Source organism: Maylandia zebra, linkage group LG5, assembly GCF_041146795.1.
Source record: "Maylandia zebra isolate NMK-2024a linkage group LG5, Mzebra_GT3a, whole genome shotgun sequence".
Taxonomy (NCBI): Eukaryota; Metazoa; Chordata; class Actinopteri; order Cichliformes; family Cichlidae; genus Maylandia; species Maylandia zebra.
Genome location: NC_135171.1, coordinates 24,750,801 through 24,764,958, shown reverse-complemented (window position 1 = coordinate 24,764,958; position 14,158 = coordinate 24,750,801). Strand labels below are relative to the sequence as shown.

Genomic DNA, 14,158 nt, shown 5'->3' with positions numbered 1-14,158 from the left:
ACCTTCTTCCCCCACCATCCATCCATCTTTCAGCCGCTTGTGCAGCATGTCTTCCCTGAATCTTTTCCCCCCACCATCTAACGTCAGCTCGCTGATGCATTGCTACAGCAGATAAATTCTAATAGAAAAAACATAACCTCCTCTAGGATGGTATCCTTGCCAGTGCACTACCACTAAAAGCATGCGGCATAACAAATGGCAGGGATGATTTGAAATACAGTGGAGAAGTAGCTCATTGTCTTTCTGCCTTGTGCTTCCATGTTGTCCTTGTCTCTCTCTGTTTTATATGTGTCCCCGTTCCAGTTACAATGGTAAATATGATTTTTGTTTTTTTAGCCAGATCTTTTTTTATGGATCAAAAGTGAAAGGAGGATGTCACGTACATACTGTAAAGCCCCTTAAGGTGAGTTTATGATTTGTGCACAATAAAACTGACCTGAGATGTAGAGAACAAGAGGACAGGAAAAGAAAGGCAAACCAGAGAAGGGCAGAAATGCATCTATATCTTTTAGACTTTATTAACAGATTTTTATATTATTCTTTAATGGTGGTATTGGCTAAACATATCTGCTCTTGGTAGCGATATAGGTATGACATTTAGGTTCACCTTACTTTGATCTTTGTAACAGGATGTGCGATGATATCAGTAAGATTTTCCCAATTTTACTTAACTTGAGGGCAATTCAGCATCAGCATGTTATGCAGCCACTTGAAAGGGTACATTTCTGTGCTGACTACATCTGTTTATACAGCAAATCAGCAGCACATCTCAATTTTTGTTTACAGCATCGATAAAGGGTGTAAACAAATAGATACCACATTCACAAACTCGTACACACAAACAACTGAGTCATACGCTTCTTGTTACTAAACGACTATCTCCAGCCTATGTCTAGCTTCATTGTATATTCACTATTCCAGGCCATGAGAAGAGCACGATTGCTGAAAGCCATCGGCAGCAGGAGCGGAGTGCAATATTTGCTACTCTAAGCTTTGCTCCCAAAAAAAGAAAAAAAGAAGGAAAAAAACAGTCCAAAGACGACAGGACAAAGAGGGAGAAAGACGATTATTCATGCGGGAAGAAAATCCCACACATGTCTGAGCCACATTAGCGAGAAGAAAAATGCAGACCTACAGTACACCGCTTTCATCTCATCTTCAGTGGGAAAATATTTCTTAAAGGATGGAAAGCAGTCTTACCAATTTAGCCCACTACCATTTATCATGTCCAACCTCTCATTATATGTCAGCAATTGAGATTTCTGGAAGCTTTTGTTTTCAACGATAGACTCTCAAGTGATGGAAATGTATTTTCAAACTGAGAGGCTGTTTTTCAACGGCTGTCTAAGCTCCTCAAATGGATACATATTTTTTTCAGGCGAGTAGTGACTGCTGTTTAGATTAGTGCACGTTGTACAACCAATTTCCGTCAGCCACCAGCACCCGTCTTTTACTATCCCCTTATGTTCGGTTGGAGAGAAATACCTCAAGGGTACACTGAAATTTATGTGATGTTCACCGTTCCTGAAAAAGTGCTGATGACAGAAAAAGGTGACCCTGCTTTCAGTTACATAAAGAAAAGAAGAAAAAAAGAAAGAAATGATCAAGGGCAGATTTGACAAGTAACCCAGTGTAGTATGTTGGGGGTATAAAAGACTTAATGGATCTCTGTTCGGCTTCTTTGCATAACATGCAGGATTCACATTTGTAGCAAGTCACGATGAGTCAGGTCTAGTGAGGGAGGCTTTGTTTAGCGAACCAGAAGAGAGCCAGAGTGAGTCACAGAGCTGCAGTGTGAACTGTAGCGACATCCTAAGCTCGTGCTGGCCTACATGTTTCATGACACTTACACACATCACATAACACGTTTCCAGAGAGCCGTTATATAATAAATATGGGGAAAAACTATGCAGGTAACAAAGTCAAAGAAAAGCTCTGCGGTAATTCGTGGAGCTAAAGGTTTCTTGAATTATTACTTTTCTTTAGCACTTAAAAAGAATATTCTGGTATTTGTAGAATAGATTTGTTGCAATCATCATCTTCAACAAACACTTTTAGGGCTTTATTTCAGCAGGGCAGGAGAGATAAACAGGAAATGAGGGGAAGAGAACATGAGAATGACATGCAGCAAAGCCAAAGGTCCTGACAGCTGAGAGGCGAAACAGTGATGCCCACGTGATATGCAGCCTAACCTCTCAGCCATTAGGGCATCTTTTTTTTAAAAAAATAAGATGTGCTCTATTTACCAAAGAATTTCTCAATCACCCCAGAGCTGACTTGAGTAAGTATTGTTGAGTATAGTATTGCTACAGCTGGAAGGAGACAGTATGATTTGTTCGGCGCTCCTGAAAAACAGTAAGGATGAGCAGACTTAGCAAACCCACTACGCCTGCAGCATTTCTCATCTGTCAAAACAGACACAAGGCTATATACATTACAAGCACTGGCACATGTGCGCACACATCCTCACACGTACACACTGCCGTCTACACAAAACACAGATCCAGAGGAGCACATTGAGCCCTTCTGTGTACGTCACTGTTTCTTGAAAAACATGGCTGTAAAACATCAGGAGAAAAAAAGTGATCCTTCTCCATCTCCATTGGACAACAACAAACAATACAGGGTGGTATTTCTAGCGGAGTGAATGATATTAAAGGTTTTTGTAAATTTGTATATTATCCATGTCAGTGTGTCTGGTTTGCACAAGCATGACTATAAACTGCTTTGCAGATTTGCTGCAGATTTCTGAGTGTGTGTGTGTGTGGGTGATAAAACCTCTTGTGGTTAAATTTAGATAATGCATGAACAATTTGGAATATTTCAGTTCTTTGTGCAGTGATCATGACATGGTATAAATCACTGTACAACTTTAAAAAGCCTTCCATATAATTGCAAACGTTGATATTATAATTAATTGCCCAACTCAATTTTAACTCAACCAGTGTTCTTTTCTGTTGATTCATGCCTTTTAAAATAAATGAGATGCTAATACTGAGGAATAAAACCTTCTAAACTGAAGTTTTTCTTGCAGGGAGTAAATGCAGATGCACTGGCAACTTAATTAAAACACAGGGGGCACAACCCAGGAAGCTATGGTTATTATCTGGCTATGCATTTATAAAGTTACAGACTATTTCTGCTTCTACACAAGGTCCTACAATAGCAGACTGTCACAAAGGTCACCTCATCTCTGCATCTCGTGCATTAGAAGTGAGTGTGTTTCAATGCACTTGAAATGGTTGAAAAACTGGGAAAAAAGCAAATATTAAAAGGGTATTCTAGCCTTGATTCTCCTTCAGGGAATACTGTGGATTTATCCAAGCTATTATAAAAAAAAATCTCTCTGAATGAACTTTAACAGCACTGTGTGGATGGATGGAGCTTCGAGATTAAAACACCCACACACAACTCAGATATCTACTGCAAATCCCCCAAAACACCATTTAACCAGGCTTGTGAGCTACACACACAGAGGCACACGCACACACACAGACACAAAGGATCAAAAATTACTCTTCAGGGCATGCAGCAGTGCTACAGAGATTAATTCTAATGTCAAGCAGTTGTACTGTATGTTTTATACGTTATAAAATGAAGAATTCAAACTTGTCATGGCAACAAGTAGAAGAGATGTTGGCTCAGTAAGCAATAACGATAACAATAAATAATGCAGAGCTATACACAGTGATATATAACCCCCTGTATTTGAAATTTCGAGTGGCAAATTTATTTATCTACAATTACACAGTTATGCAAATACACAATATTTATTTTTGCGTGCTTAGCTATGGTTGCACTTCCCCTATTAATACTCCATGTGCAACACAGCGGGGTATAGCGAGTGACCTTACAACTTTGCCCTTGGGAAACTAAGACTCAGACTTTAGTAAATGGTGGAGAAGAGGTTGGGCTGCAGTAAAGCTTTTATGCCAGCAGTGCAACAGCAGGAGAGGCAAAGAAAGATTTAACAGAGGAGTGATGGTTAAAATACAAACCATATTGCAAAGAACGCCTAGGATCTTTTCACCACGTCACGATGGCGAAGAGCAGATTTGTCCTGTAGCACAGCTGTAGCTGGGGTCCATTTCCTCTCTGTTGCTGGGGTGGGAGCAGCGCCTCTCACCATGGGGTCCCGAGAGTCTGTGCGTGACATCTCCAGCCTCACTTTTGCACATTTAAACTCCTCTACCAGGCTAGGGATAGGCAATGACAGTATCCCGTCACTGTAGAGTCCAACACTGCTGAGGCATTTCGGAAGTCTAAGCCACTTCCTTACGTAGGTTTTGGAGTGAATTGATAGAAGAAAATAAATTCTAGAAAACTAAACAGAAGAAAGTTGAAGAGAAATAACAATTTAATATATACCAGTGAGACACTCCGGGGCCTGATCAACCCTGGCAGGGCTTTGCTTGGATGAGGGTGTCTAGTGATAATGGCCAAAACACCCAATGAATCCAAGGTCCACTACTGATGATGTGTCTTTAAAAATGTTGAATACTTTAAATATTATACTCTAGATCAGATTTCTAATCCCTGAACCTAACCAAGGAAGTTAAAAAGAAACTGAGAAATAAAATTGGTATAATTTGTGATAAAAAGCCGAAACACCCCTGTGAAGTTAAGGCACACAACTGTGTCCCACTGGTAAAGCTTCTGGGCTGCCTTTCTTCATAGTAGCCATCCCTCAAGATTTTCTCCATTGGAAGCAATGCATTATCGGGGACTGTAACATCTAGTCCTTTATTGAATCATTCATATCACAAGTGTGGATTATAAATGAACCTCTAACATTTGGGAAACACTTCTCACAGGACTTTGTGCATAGACCTCTGTAAATATGAAAAACAACCATTACTGACATGACTACACATAGGCTAGCCAGCTAGCAGTGTAGCGGCAAACTTTAAAGTGACCACATTTAAGTTACCAGCTAATGTTAGCAAGCTTGACTGTCAAGCTGCATCCATAAACTGTATGTAAAGACACTATAATCACTTTTTCTCAAATTCATACTTTTTAAAATAAATGAGAGTGCAAATACTGAGGGAATGAAAAACCTTCTAAATGGAGGTTTTCCTTGCAGGGTGTAATTTCAGATGCATTGGCAAGTTAATTAAAACAAAGGGGGCACAACCCAGGAAAGCTATGATTATTATCTGCCAGCAGTAGGAAGTGGATTCTATACATGATCCACATAATCACTTTTTTTTTTTAAATAATTGAACTGTTTTGCAAACTGGTATGTTTTTACCTCAAATGTGGGTTCAAGGTTCACTTTCACTTGGTTCTGAGTGAGATATTGGCCCAATCCATGCTTGGTGACAGTGCAACCCCTTTATGGGCTAAGATAAAATCAGAAGCCTCTGTATCGCTCTTCTTCTGCAGGTCTCGGGCAGTTATATGTGTGTTTGTGTGTGCCTGGTTAACGTTGCATTTTCTTTTGATGTTCCACCAGGCATGGGAAGCAATTGTAATCTCCATGGCAACAGTCCTGCGAGCGCTGAAAAAGATCCTCCTGGTTAGTCATTTGTTGGACATGTTTGTGTTTGTGCAGACACGTAGTTTAGCTAGTGTATTAACTGCCTCACAGCCAATCTGCATGATCTGTACTTCTATGATTCAGACTGACAGAAATTTGAAAAACCAAAAAGTTTGCAACAGTTAACAGCAAGATGAACTGTCGTCTGAGTCTTTGCCTAGGCTAATCTTTCAAAGCTGTGGCGTCTGAATAAAGGCTGCCACTTAATCTGCTGCAGAAGTTTCACTGGGAACTTTCACAGTAATTTATAGGACACCACCAAGACCACTTAGTAGGGAAATCAATGTGCAACCACCACAAATATTGATTTGGTTTAATTAGTTCTTAATTAGGTATTTTACAATCAAAAAGACAGATATTTCTTGCTTTAATTCCAGTCACTGCACTTATTTTCAGGCAATCTCCAGAAATACTGTGAAAACACATGAAAGGACTCTCTCTGCAGTGTGGCATCTGAAACTAGTTTACTGTTTTTTTAAAAGATACGATTTTACTTTATTAGGCCAAAAGCTGGAAACCTCCATTCACAGTTTCCCCTAAGAACCAAATAGTGATTATCTGTAACTGAGTGTTTCATGTCCCTGAACTCGATTTTTCATCTCACCCCGTCATACACACCGATTTGTACCCAGGTACACAAAATCAATGTTTTACAGTCACAACCAAGTTTCATGTCAAGGATTTGCAGGAATTAAAAGGAATAATTAAAAAACTGGGATTTATAAAGGTTTTCGTTTGCCTCTACTGTACACACGAATTATACTGCCTACTAAAAAATATTACATACAAATTTGTCTTGACCGATGTCAGAGTTAATGCCCATGAGAGACTGAGACTGGGCTGAAAGAACGTGACTGACTACACAAACCTTTCAGCATCAACTGTTTATTACTAAAAATGAATAAAAGGTTGGAAGAATCTTTTTCCTTTTTCTTTAATTTAATGCAGAGTAAATACTAAAACATGCACAGCATTTTGGGGCCTCTATAGATGACACAGGATGTAAAGTACTCTCATTTAGGTGTGTGTACATTTTAATTACAAAGTCCACGCATCCATCCATTTTTTGCACTTATCCAGATTCGGGGTCAGAGTGGGGTCAGTGCTCGGTTAACCCTGGACACTTTGGCTGTTTGTCAAAAGGCACACACATAGAGAAAGATAACCATTCCCACCTACAGCCAATTAAAGACCAATTAACCAAAACAAGGGTGTTTTTGGACTGCGCAATGAAGCTGAAATACCTGAAGGGAACCCACATAACTGCAGGGGAAACATGCACACTCCCCAAAGAACCTCAACTACCAGATTTGAACCCAGGACCTTCCTCCTGTGAGGCAGCACGTGCTGTACAGCTGTTACACAGTGAGGAGCTATTATTATATGTTTTAATACTGTGGTCTTTGTATCTTTACAATAATCTTGTGTTACAACTTTTCCATATTACAGGCCAGTGCTGTTTAAAATAAAGCAACAAGCAAGCTTACACTAAAACCTATGAAAACTGCTTACAAGCCAGAATATGTAAGGGACATCCATGACCATGCTGGTCGGTCAGTGGGGTAATTTATACTTGGCCAAGCAGACTTGGTTAAGCAAATGTGGTTTGTAATAAAGTAACTAGCTCTGTTTGTTAGATTTAACAGGTTAACTTTACTTGGTTAAATTAAATAGAGCAGCTAAAAATATGCATGATTTCCCTATATGCACTTGTACTCTTTAATAAGGCTAACCAATATCCAGATTTGCTCCCAACACTGACAGTCATAATCCCTACAGCCTAAAGTTACCAAGCAATGCTGGTTATACTGCTGTTGTACAGGACTACTACTTACAGGAATACTATAGTACTCCAGATTCAGACCAAGAGGAATACAATTTTCACCTCCCAGTGGATAAGGCAATGTTTACAGGTAATTTGAACAGTTAATAATATATTTTGTTCTGAAATTTAAATAGCTGAAAAATGAAACACAAAAGCATATCTCGATCTGTCTGCCTCTGTAATCTCCCTGTACTGACCTTTTTCCAACTCTCCTTCATGTGCTCCTGTCTTGACTTAAAACATTTTCATATTTAGGTGATTCTGTTAATTGCTAGTAAATGCCAATATTTTGATTTCAGATATGGAATAAAGAAACAGTTCAGAACGTACACATCAGGAGTGTTAAAGTGAGGGTGGTGAGGCGACGTAATGATGGCCGTGCGAAGATAAGTTACCGCAGTCTTATCTCAGTCTCATTCAAGCAAACAATAGAGCGCTGGGATGACAAGCTTTTAAGGTGTCATTTGAATGTTGGGCATCGATAACTATCCAGTGTGTTGTCGGCATAAACCAAGCAGATTATAGATGCTTGGAGTGCAGCGAGCCCTTTCTAAAGAGGACTCGTAAAAAAATCACTGCAGCTTCCCGAGAAGTGGAATCTAGGAACAAAAGCACACGCATATAAATTTAGAAATAATAGATGATTACTGGTTCTTTCAAACTGTTTTGGAAATCTGAATGTTAACTGTTGGTATTTTCTTGGATAGTGTGTGTGTATGCGTGGATTCTTACATTAGACATCGTATTATCTTTATGAGAAACATAATAAAAAATGTCTGCCTGCTTCATTTTCCAATTTGTACCAGATATTTTAGGGCCTTCTCTTAAAAAAAGAGTGCCATTGGAATTCAGGCAACCACTTCGAAGTCTGTCCATTCAGTGGACTGGTATCATTCAATGCGGATGGTCATTTGCTGAATGGACTAATCCTGCTGCTTTTCCTCACAAAGTAATACTAACACAGTTTTAGAAGTTGACATCTGTGTCCAGAATAATTCAGATTAACTGCCGTTAATAAGGATTGTTTAGCTGTGGAAATAGAAAAAAGAATATATTTTATGAATCTTATTTAAATGCAATAATATAATTACAAGGTCATGCAAAAGCATTAAGTAGAATCACTACAGGTCAATAGAAAGCATATACTGCATGTATAGCATTAATATTTAAAAAATAATAATGCAGTAAAATAAAATAAACCCTTTTTTACTCCTTCTAGTGCTTCACTGCTGATTTAACAAGGTGCTTTAATACACTGAGAGAGCTTGTTAGTCAGGATTCACTAATCTTATCAATATTCATTTGGCTGAAAAGATGACTCACAGCAATCACCAAAAAAGATAATATTTGTCCAACTCGTGACACTCCCATAATGAGCTGCAGACACATTGATGTGTCATGTAGCTACATTCAATATTAATTCAGTCAGATAGATGTGAGCATCGGGCCCATACGACTAGCAGCTAATCCAGTGGGTAAGACTGATGGTAGCCACAGCAGTCTTCTGTCTTTTACCACCACCGCTGTATTTGACGTGATTCTCACACTGAAAAACTCGCAGCCCTTTAGCATTATGAGAATTTTCAGGCTGGTAAGTGAAGCCTTTCTTGATGTAGATTTAATTCAATATTTGCTTTTAATTGCTTTTATTGAATTTGTTCTCTGGAGTCACAACACTGTGGTGCACAATCTGAGAGTCTAGGAGCTGATTGGAACAAACCTCATCATCTTGTCAGTATAGTTACATTATCTTCTTGTTTTTTTGGTTTTTTTTAACAAGATGTGACATTCAATATGAAATTTAAATGCCACACAAAGATCAACCAATTCCATTCTTTCCCTGAAGAGCTTTCATGAGGGTTCAAGTTAGCACTTCACAGATGTATTTAAAAAACAAACAAAAAAACCCTAACAAATCAAATTGACTTCAAATTAAATAAAAAATCCATTACACAGAAAAGAAAACAAGGATGTTCAAAGGTAAATGGATTTAGGCTCCAGCTCATGCAGTCTATTACAGTTTTTGCCCGTTGCCTGAACACATTTTGCAAAACTTTGCTCATTGTGCCAAAACCCTAAACACAAGTAAACATGACACAACACTGGGAAATATACCATTCACATCTGCACCAAATTGAAACTCTACTCTCAAAACCTAAACTCTGCTATCAAAACCTAACATTCCTTTGTCAAAATGTAACTCTGTTGACAAAATGACACATACTTGCATCATATGCAAACACTTACAGAGCAGGAGGAACACACTAGTCTACTTTATATAAAGCACTGCAGTCTTTGATTTCCATTGTTCATTCAGAAGGCATATTTTCAGGAGACACATTTGCAAACAACCAAAAAAGCAAATAGACCTACTCAATATTGTACATTGCAGTACCATGAATTCAGATAAAGCAAAAAAAACCAAAACAAAAAAAACCCCATAATACAGTAATAGAAAAAACACTATACTGTAAACAAAAAATCATGACAATTGTGCATACGTGGGCTCATGGATCCCGCCGTCTGTTGGGGTCTGGCCACAGGACCTCATCAACATCGCAAGCAATGTCTTCTCCCGCTAGGCACCGGGGAAAATATCCTCTTCCATGTCAAAACCATCCATGGATTGCTGTCACCTGAATGTCGCCGCAGGCCTGTTCCATTGCCTGCAGAAGAGGCATGCAGGCATGTAGTTGGCGGTCATATACACGCCATCTCCAAGCCGAAAAAAATTCCTCTATAGGGTTTAAAAATGGTGAGTAAGGGGGCAAGCATACCACTTCAAGTTGACTTTGGTTGGAGAACCAGGCCTGGACCAGAGCAGCCCGATGGAAACTGACATTATCCCATATCACCACAAACCTGGGCTGATCTGGTCTGTTCTGTACAACTATATCATGGAGAGCATCTAGAAATGTGAGTATGTGTTGGCTATTGTATGGACCTAGTATTGCATGATGGTGCAGAAGCCCTCGAAGGCATATGGCGGCACATAATGTGATGTTTCCCCCGCGCTGCCCTGGGACGTGCACAATTGCCCTTTGGCCAATTACATTACGACCCCGTCGTCTTGTTTTGCTCAGGTCGAATCCAGCTTCATCAATGAAAATGTATTCATGAGGCTGTGCAGCTCCATCCATGGTCAAGATTCTCTGAAAAAAAGGGGAACATATCACTGTACTACAGTGCTACACATACAGCACCCTCACCCCATCACACAGGTACCTGTGTAGCTCTCAGAATGGATCCATGTGGTACTGATATGGTACATATTCAGCTGCTACTGGACTTCACCAATACTCTATTGTAAATGTAAGGGACAGTTACACGTACCCGTACATATTCAGCTCGAAGTCCTTTGACCCTGTCACTGTTCCTCTCGAATGGGACTCTGTAGAGCTGCTTCATGGTGATGCTGTGTTTACCCAAGATGCGTCTGATGGTGGTGATGCTCACATGGTCTATGTTGCTGAACACTCGCCTGTCTGCAAGTATTTTCCGTCGTAGCTGGTGGAGACGGATGGCATTGTCTGCCCTCACTAGGTCCACAACAGCAAGTTCCTGCCGTTGTGTGAACAGGCGTTGGCGTCCTCCCCCAGAAGGTCTTCGAGTCATTCTAGAGAAATACAACCACATATTGTCATCGGTTTGCTTATTTTTCTTACAGTACTTTACTGTATATACTGTATCATCCACTGTACAACACTGTACTTCAATATAAGTAATCATGGTATGTTTCACAGAAACTACCACTTTGGCTGCAAAAGGAGCATTAGCACCCTGCAATACCCTGTACACTTGATATGGTGATATACTGTAGAACAGTACTATAAAACCATCTGAGTAGAGTAGAAGGCAGTGAGATGAAGACAGACCTGTTTTCTAGTCGGAATTTTCTTATTACAGATGCCACTGTGAAGCGGCTTAGATGTGGGTGGACTCTCTGCCCAGCTTCCCTCATAGTCAGGCCGTGGTTGATGACATGGTCCACCAAAGTTGCTCTTATATCATCAGAAATATGGGTCCGTGCATGGCCTCTTTGACCTCCTCCTCCTCTTCCTCTTGCTCTCCCTCCATCCATGCTTGCAAAGTTCTTGAATTGGCTAAACTGAGGGCTTTTTGTGGTTGGCTAATTGGTGTTCAGTTTTGCAAGTAAGTGCCTTCAGGTGTATATTTGAGTGGTTGCAATTACCCGATGTGTTTTGTATTTTGGATACATGTGTTTTCCAAATGGCACCCTGAAATTTCATTTTTGAACGAAGTGTCTTATGTATGAAATAGAGTGTAGTATGCAGGACCATGTGTGTTGCATAAAGGAGTAAGTGTGTTGCATAATTGCAACCAGAGTGCAAAGCAGCACTTTTGTTTAAGGTATGGGTACATGTGTTTGAGGTATGGTAACAAAAGCTTCAAGTTGTGTTACTTTAGTCTAAGCATGGGTTTATAGTGTTCAAGCAACGAGCAAAAACTGTAACTGTTCTGTTACTGTCAATGATATAATGCTCATTTAATCTAGTTCAAGATGTTGTAATTTTATGGTCGTTTTTATGAATTTGTTTTATTACTATTATTCTAATAGGTATAGAGGTGATTATTTTACTATGACTTATATCAACTCTATAATAACTGAATGACTGCTCTAAAACAGGTGTAGCAAAAGCTTGACATTAGAACCTTCATGTTGTCTGTTTTCATTGCACCACAGTCCCATTGATCCAAGTGACACCAACAGACTGGCTAAACTGATCAGGAAGGGTGGCTCTGTGGCTGGCTGCAAGTTGCAAGCTTTTAAAAAAATAAAAAACAGTGTGACCTTATGCTGACTTCATTAAAAAAAATTATTTCATACTGCAAATTATGCAGCAGGTTTTATGCAGCAATTCATACACCTGAATAACTCAGTGTGTGCGTGGATGCATTTGCACATGCCGCTGTGTGTGTGTATGTGTTGCAATGTGTGTGCATCATATTGGATTTTGCTCATTATGTTAAAATTCAAAACAATCACTGGAAATTTCAATCTGCAGAATAAAAATAGTGAAGGTAAGTTCCAGATCTCTACAAAATTCAACAAAAACAGCATAGAAAGTCGGTATTTTCTTTTTTGTATACAGTTCTTATATTTAAAGAAACATTGACTTTCTAAATTGAGGTTTTAAAATGTTGAATTTTGAAAGATCTGTATTCAGAAACTTTCAGGCTATGTTGTCGATACCTCTCGAGGACTGAGAAACTGAAAAAGGGAGCTCTATCACTTCTCTTGCTTTATTTTTTTAAGCACAGAATACCCATATTCAGGCCTAATGGTGTACCAGCCTAGGGCAGAGCGCACACCACAGGACCTGACTGCAGAATTTCAGGCAGGGATGGCAAAGTTAATGAGAACGAAGCCTTACACCAGCACCAGTTAGAGGGGCTACAGCCTCAATTCAGTGGTAGAGCAGCCAGGTTCAGGACTGGAACATAATACTGTAGCGCACCAACCGTAGGGACAGCTTTGCTGGCAATCGTTTACCTGTTGTAGCTTTTTTACTGTCACAGAAATTCGGTCTGTGGGCTACTGTGCGGTTTTTACAAGCAGTTTGAAAAGTGGACGTAGCTGATGTGACATCACACAGGGGTTTCTGAAGACCAGTTTTGAAATCCTGAGACATCTGGAACTTTGTAGAGATCGGGAACTTTCCGCTGTCGCCATCTTAGTTGCAAAAAAATGAGGAAAATGGGTCTGACCTGTGCTCATGAGCATGTGGTTTCATACCACAGATCATCCTCCCAATTTAAAACATATGACCACTGATTACAAAATAAACTTATTTTTTTAGTTCAATATGACCCCAAAGTGAGTGTCTGAGCCCATGAACTCAGCAGGAAGATTTTTGCAGAGGTCGAGACAGAGCTTTTTTCCAATTGATTTCTACAGAGGGGCTTTTTGCAACCACAGTTAGCGCCATCTGCTGGCCTTACGATAGAATGCAGACTTAAGGCACTTTGGTTTACACCATGGTTGTTGGTCCTTGCTAGCCATAAAGAAGAGAAAAACTAATGTACAAGAGCTAGCTGAAGTGAAAGCGAGTGTTTAAAAACAATGAAAAATGCTCATTGGTGCTACAATCCCTGCTTATCCTGCTTTTTTGGAAGAACTGGGCACAAACATGTTTGATTTGGTTGCATACTGCTTTGCATAGGTTCTGCCGTTTACATCAGTATTTGCATAGCCTCCGCCTAGGATTTTGTGTAACGGTGCAGTATGAGGAAAAGAATTACTTAGAAATAAGGCACAAAATAACTTGTTCGTTGAGGCTCTGCTGTTTGTGGATTTAGGCAACTAAAAAACTTCACAAGCCAAAAGGCTGATTTTCTAACTCCTAGACAGTATAAAGGTAGTATAAAAGATCAACATCATCACTTTCAATATGAATTGATGTCTGCTACCTGTGATGTTATCTTAATACAGTGTATTTACTAATGTAAGCAACGATATTAGACATAAAAACACACAGAAACATCGGTAATCACTTTTTGGCAGTCTGTAATTCTATCAATAATAATAATAATAATATGATAATGATGATGATAATAAATGACATTCCTACCACTACAAAAGAGTTTGGCACAGTTATCTTATATTAACTGGGTAAAGTTTTGGACTACAAATGCGTTCTTACTAAGAAAGCGAAGGAAGTTTAATTGAGAATCATACACAGATATTATTCTAACTCTGTAAGTTTAAGGAAGACATATTTTTTTAACTCATGTTAACTTATGTGATATGTATCCATAGACATTTGTGC

At 39.3% G+C, this 14,158-nt stretch overlaps 1 protein-coding gene across 1 annotated transcript; it reads right to left on the bottom strand.

The window, feature by feature from the left end:
• Positions 1–8,655: 8,655 nt before the first annotated feature.
• On the bottom strand, positions 8,656–13,275 carry LOC143418635 (uncharacterized). The gene is made up of 3 exons (XM_076884081.1): positions 11,243–13,275; positions 10,701–10,983; positions 8,656–10,519 (listed from the first exon to the last, which is right to left on the bottom strand). Exons 1-3 carry the CDS (start codon positions 11,446–11,448, stop codon positions 9,977–9,979), a joined length of 1,032 nt encoding a protein of 343 aa, XP_076740196.1. The 5' UTR covers positions 11,449–13,275; the 3' UTR covers positions 8,656–9,976.
• Positions 13,276–14,158: the final 883 nt, after the last annotated feature.

Excerpts from the sequence above, each read along its gene's own strand:
- LOC143418635 (XM_076884081.1), bottom strand. The coding sequence starts at position 11,448 with ATGGATGGAGGGAGAGCAAGAGGAAGAGGAGGAGGAGGTCAAAGAGGC. Across the intron at positions 10,984-11,242 it reads AAATTCCGACTAGAAAACAG|AATGACTCGAAGACCTTCTG; the intron begins GTCTGTCTTCAT and ends GTATTTCTCTAG. Across the intron at positions 10,520-10,700 it reads TTCGAGCTGAATATGTACGG|AGAATCTTGACCATGGATGG; the intron begins GTACGTGTAACT and ends CCTTTTTTTCAG.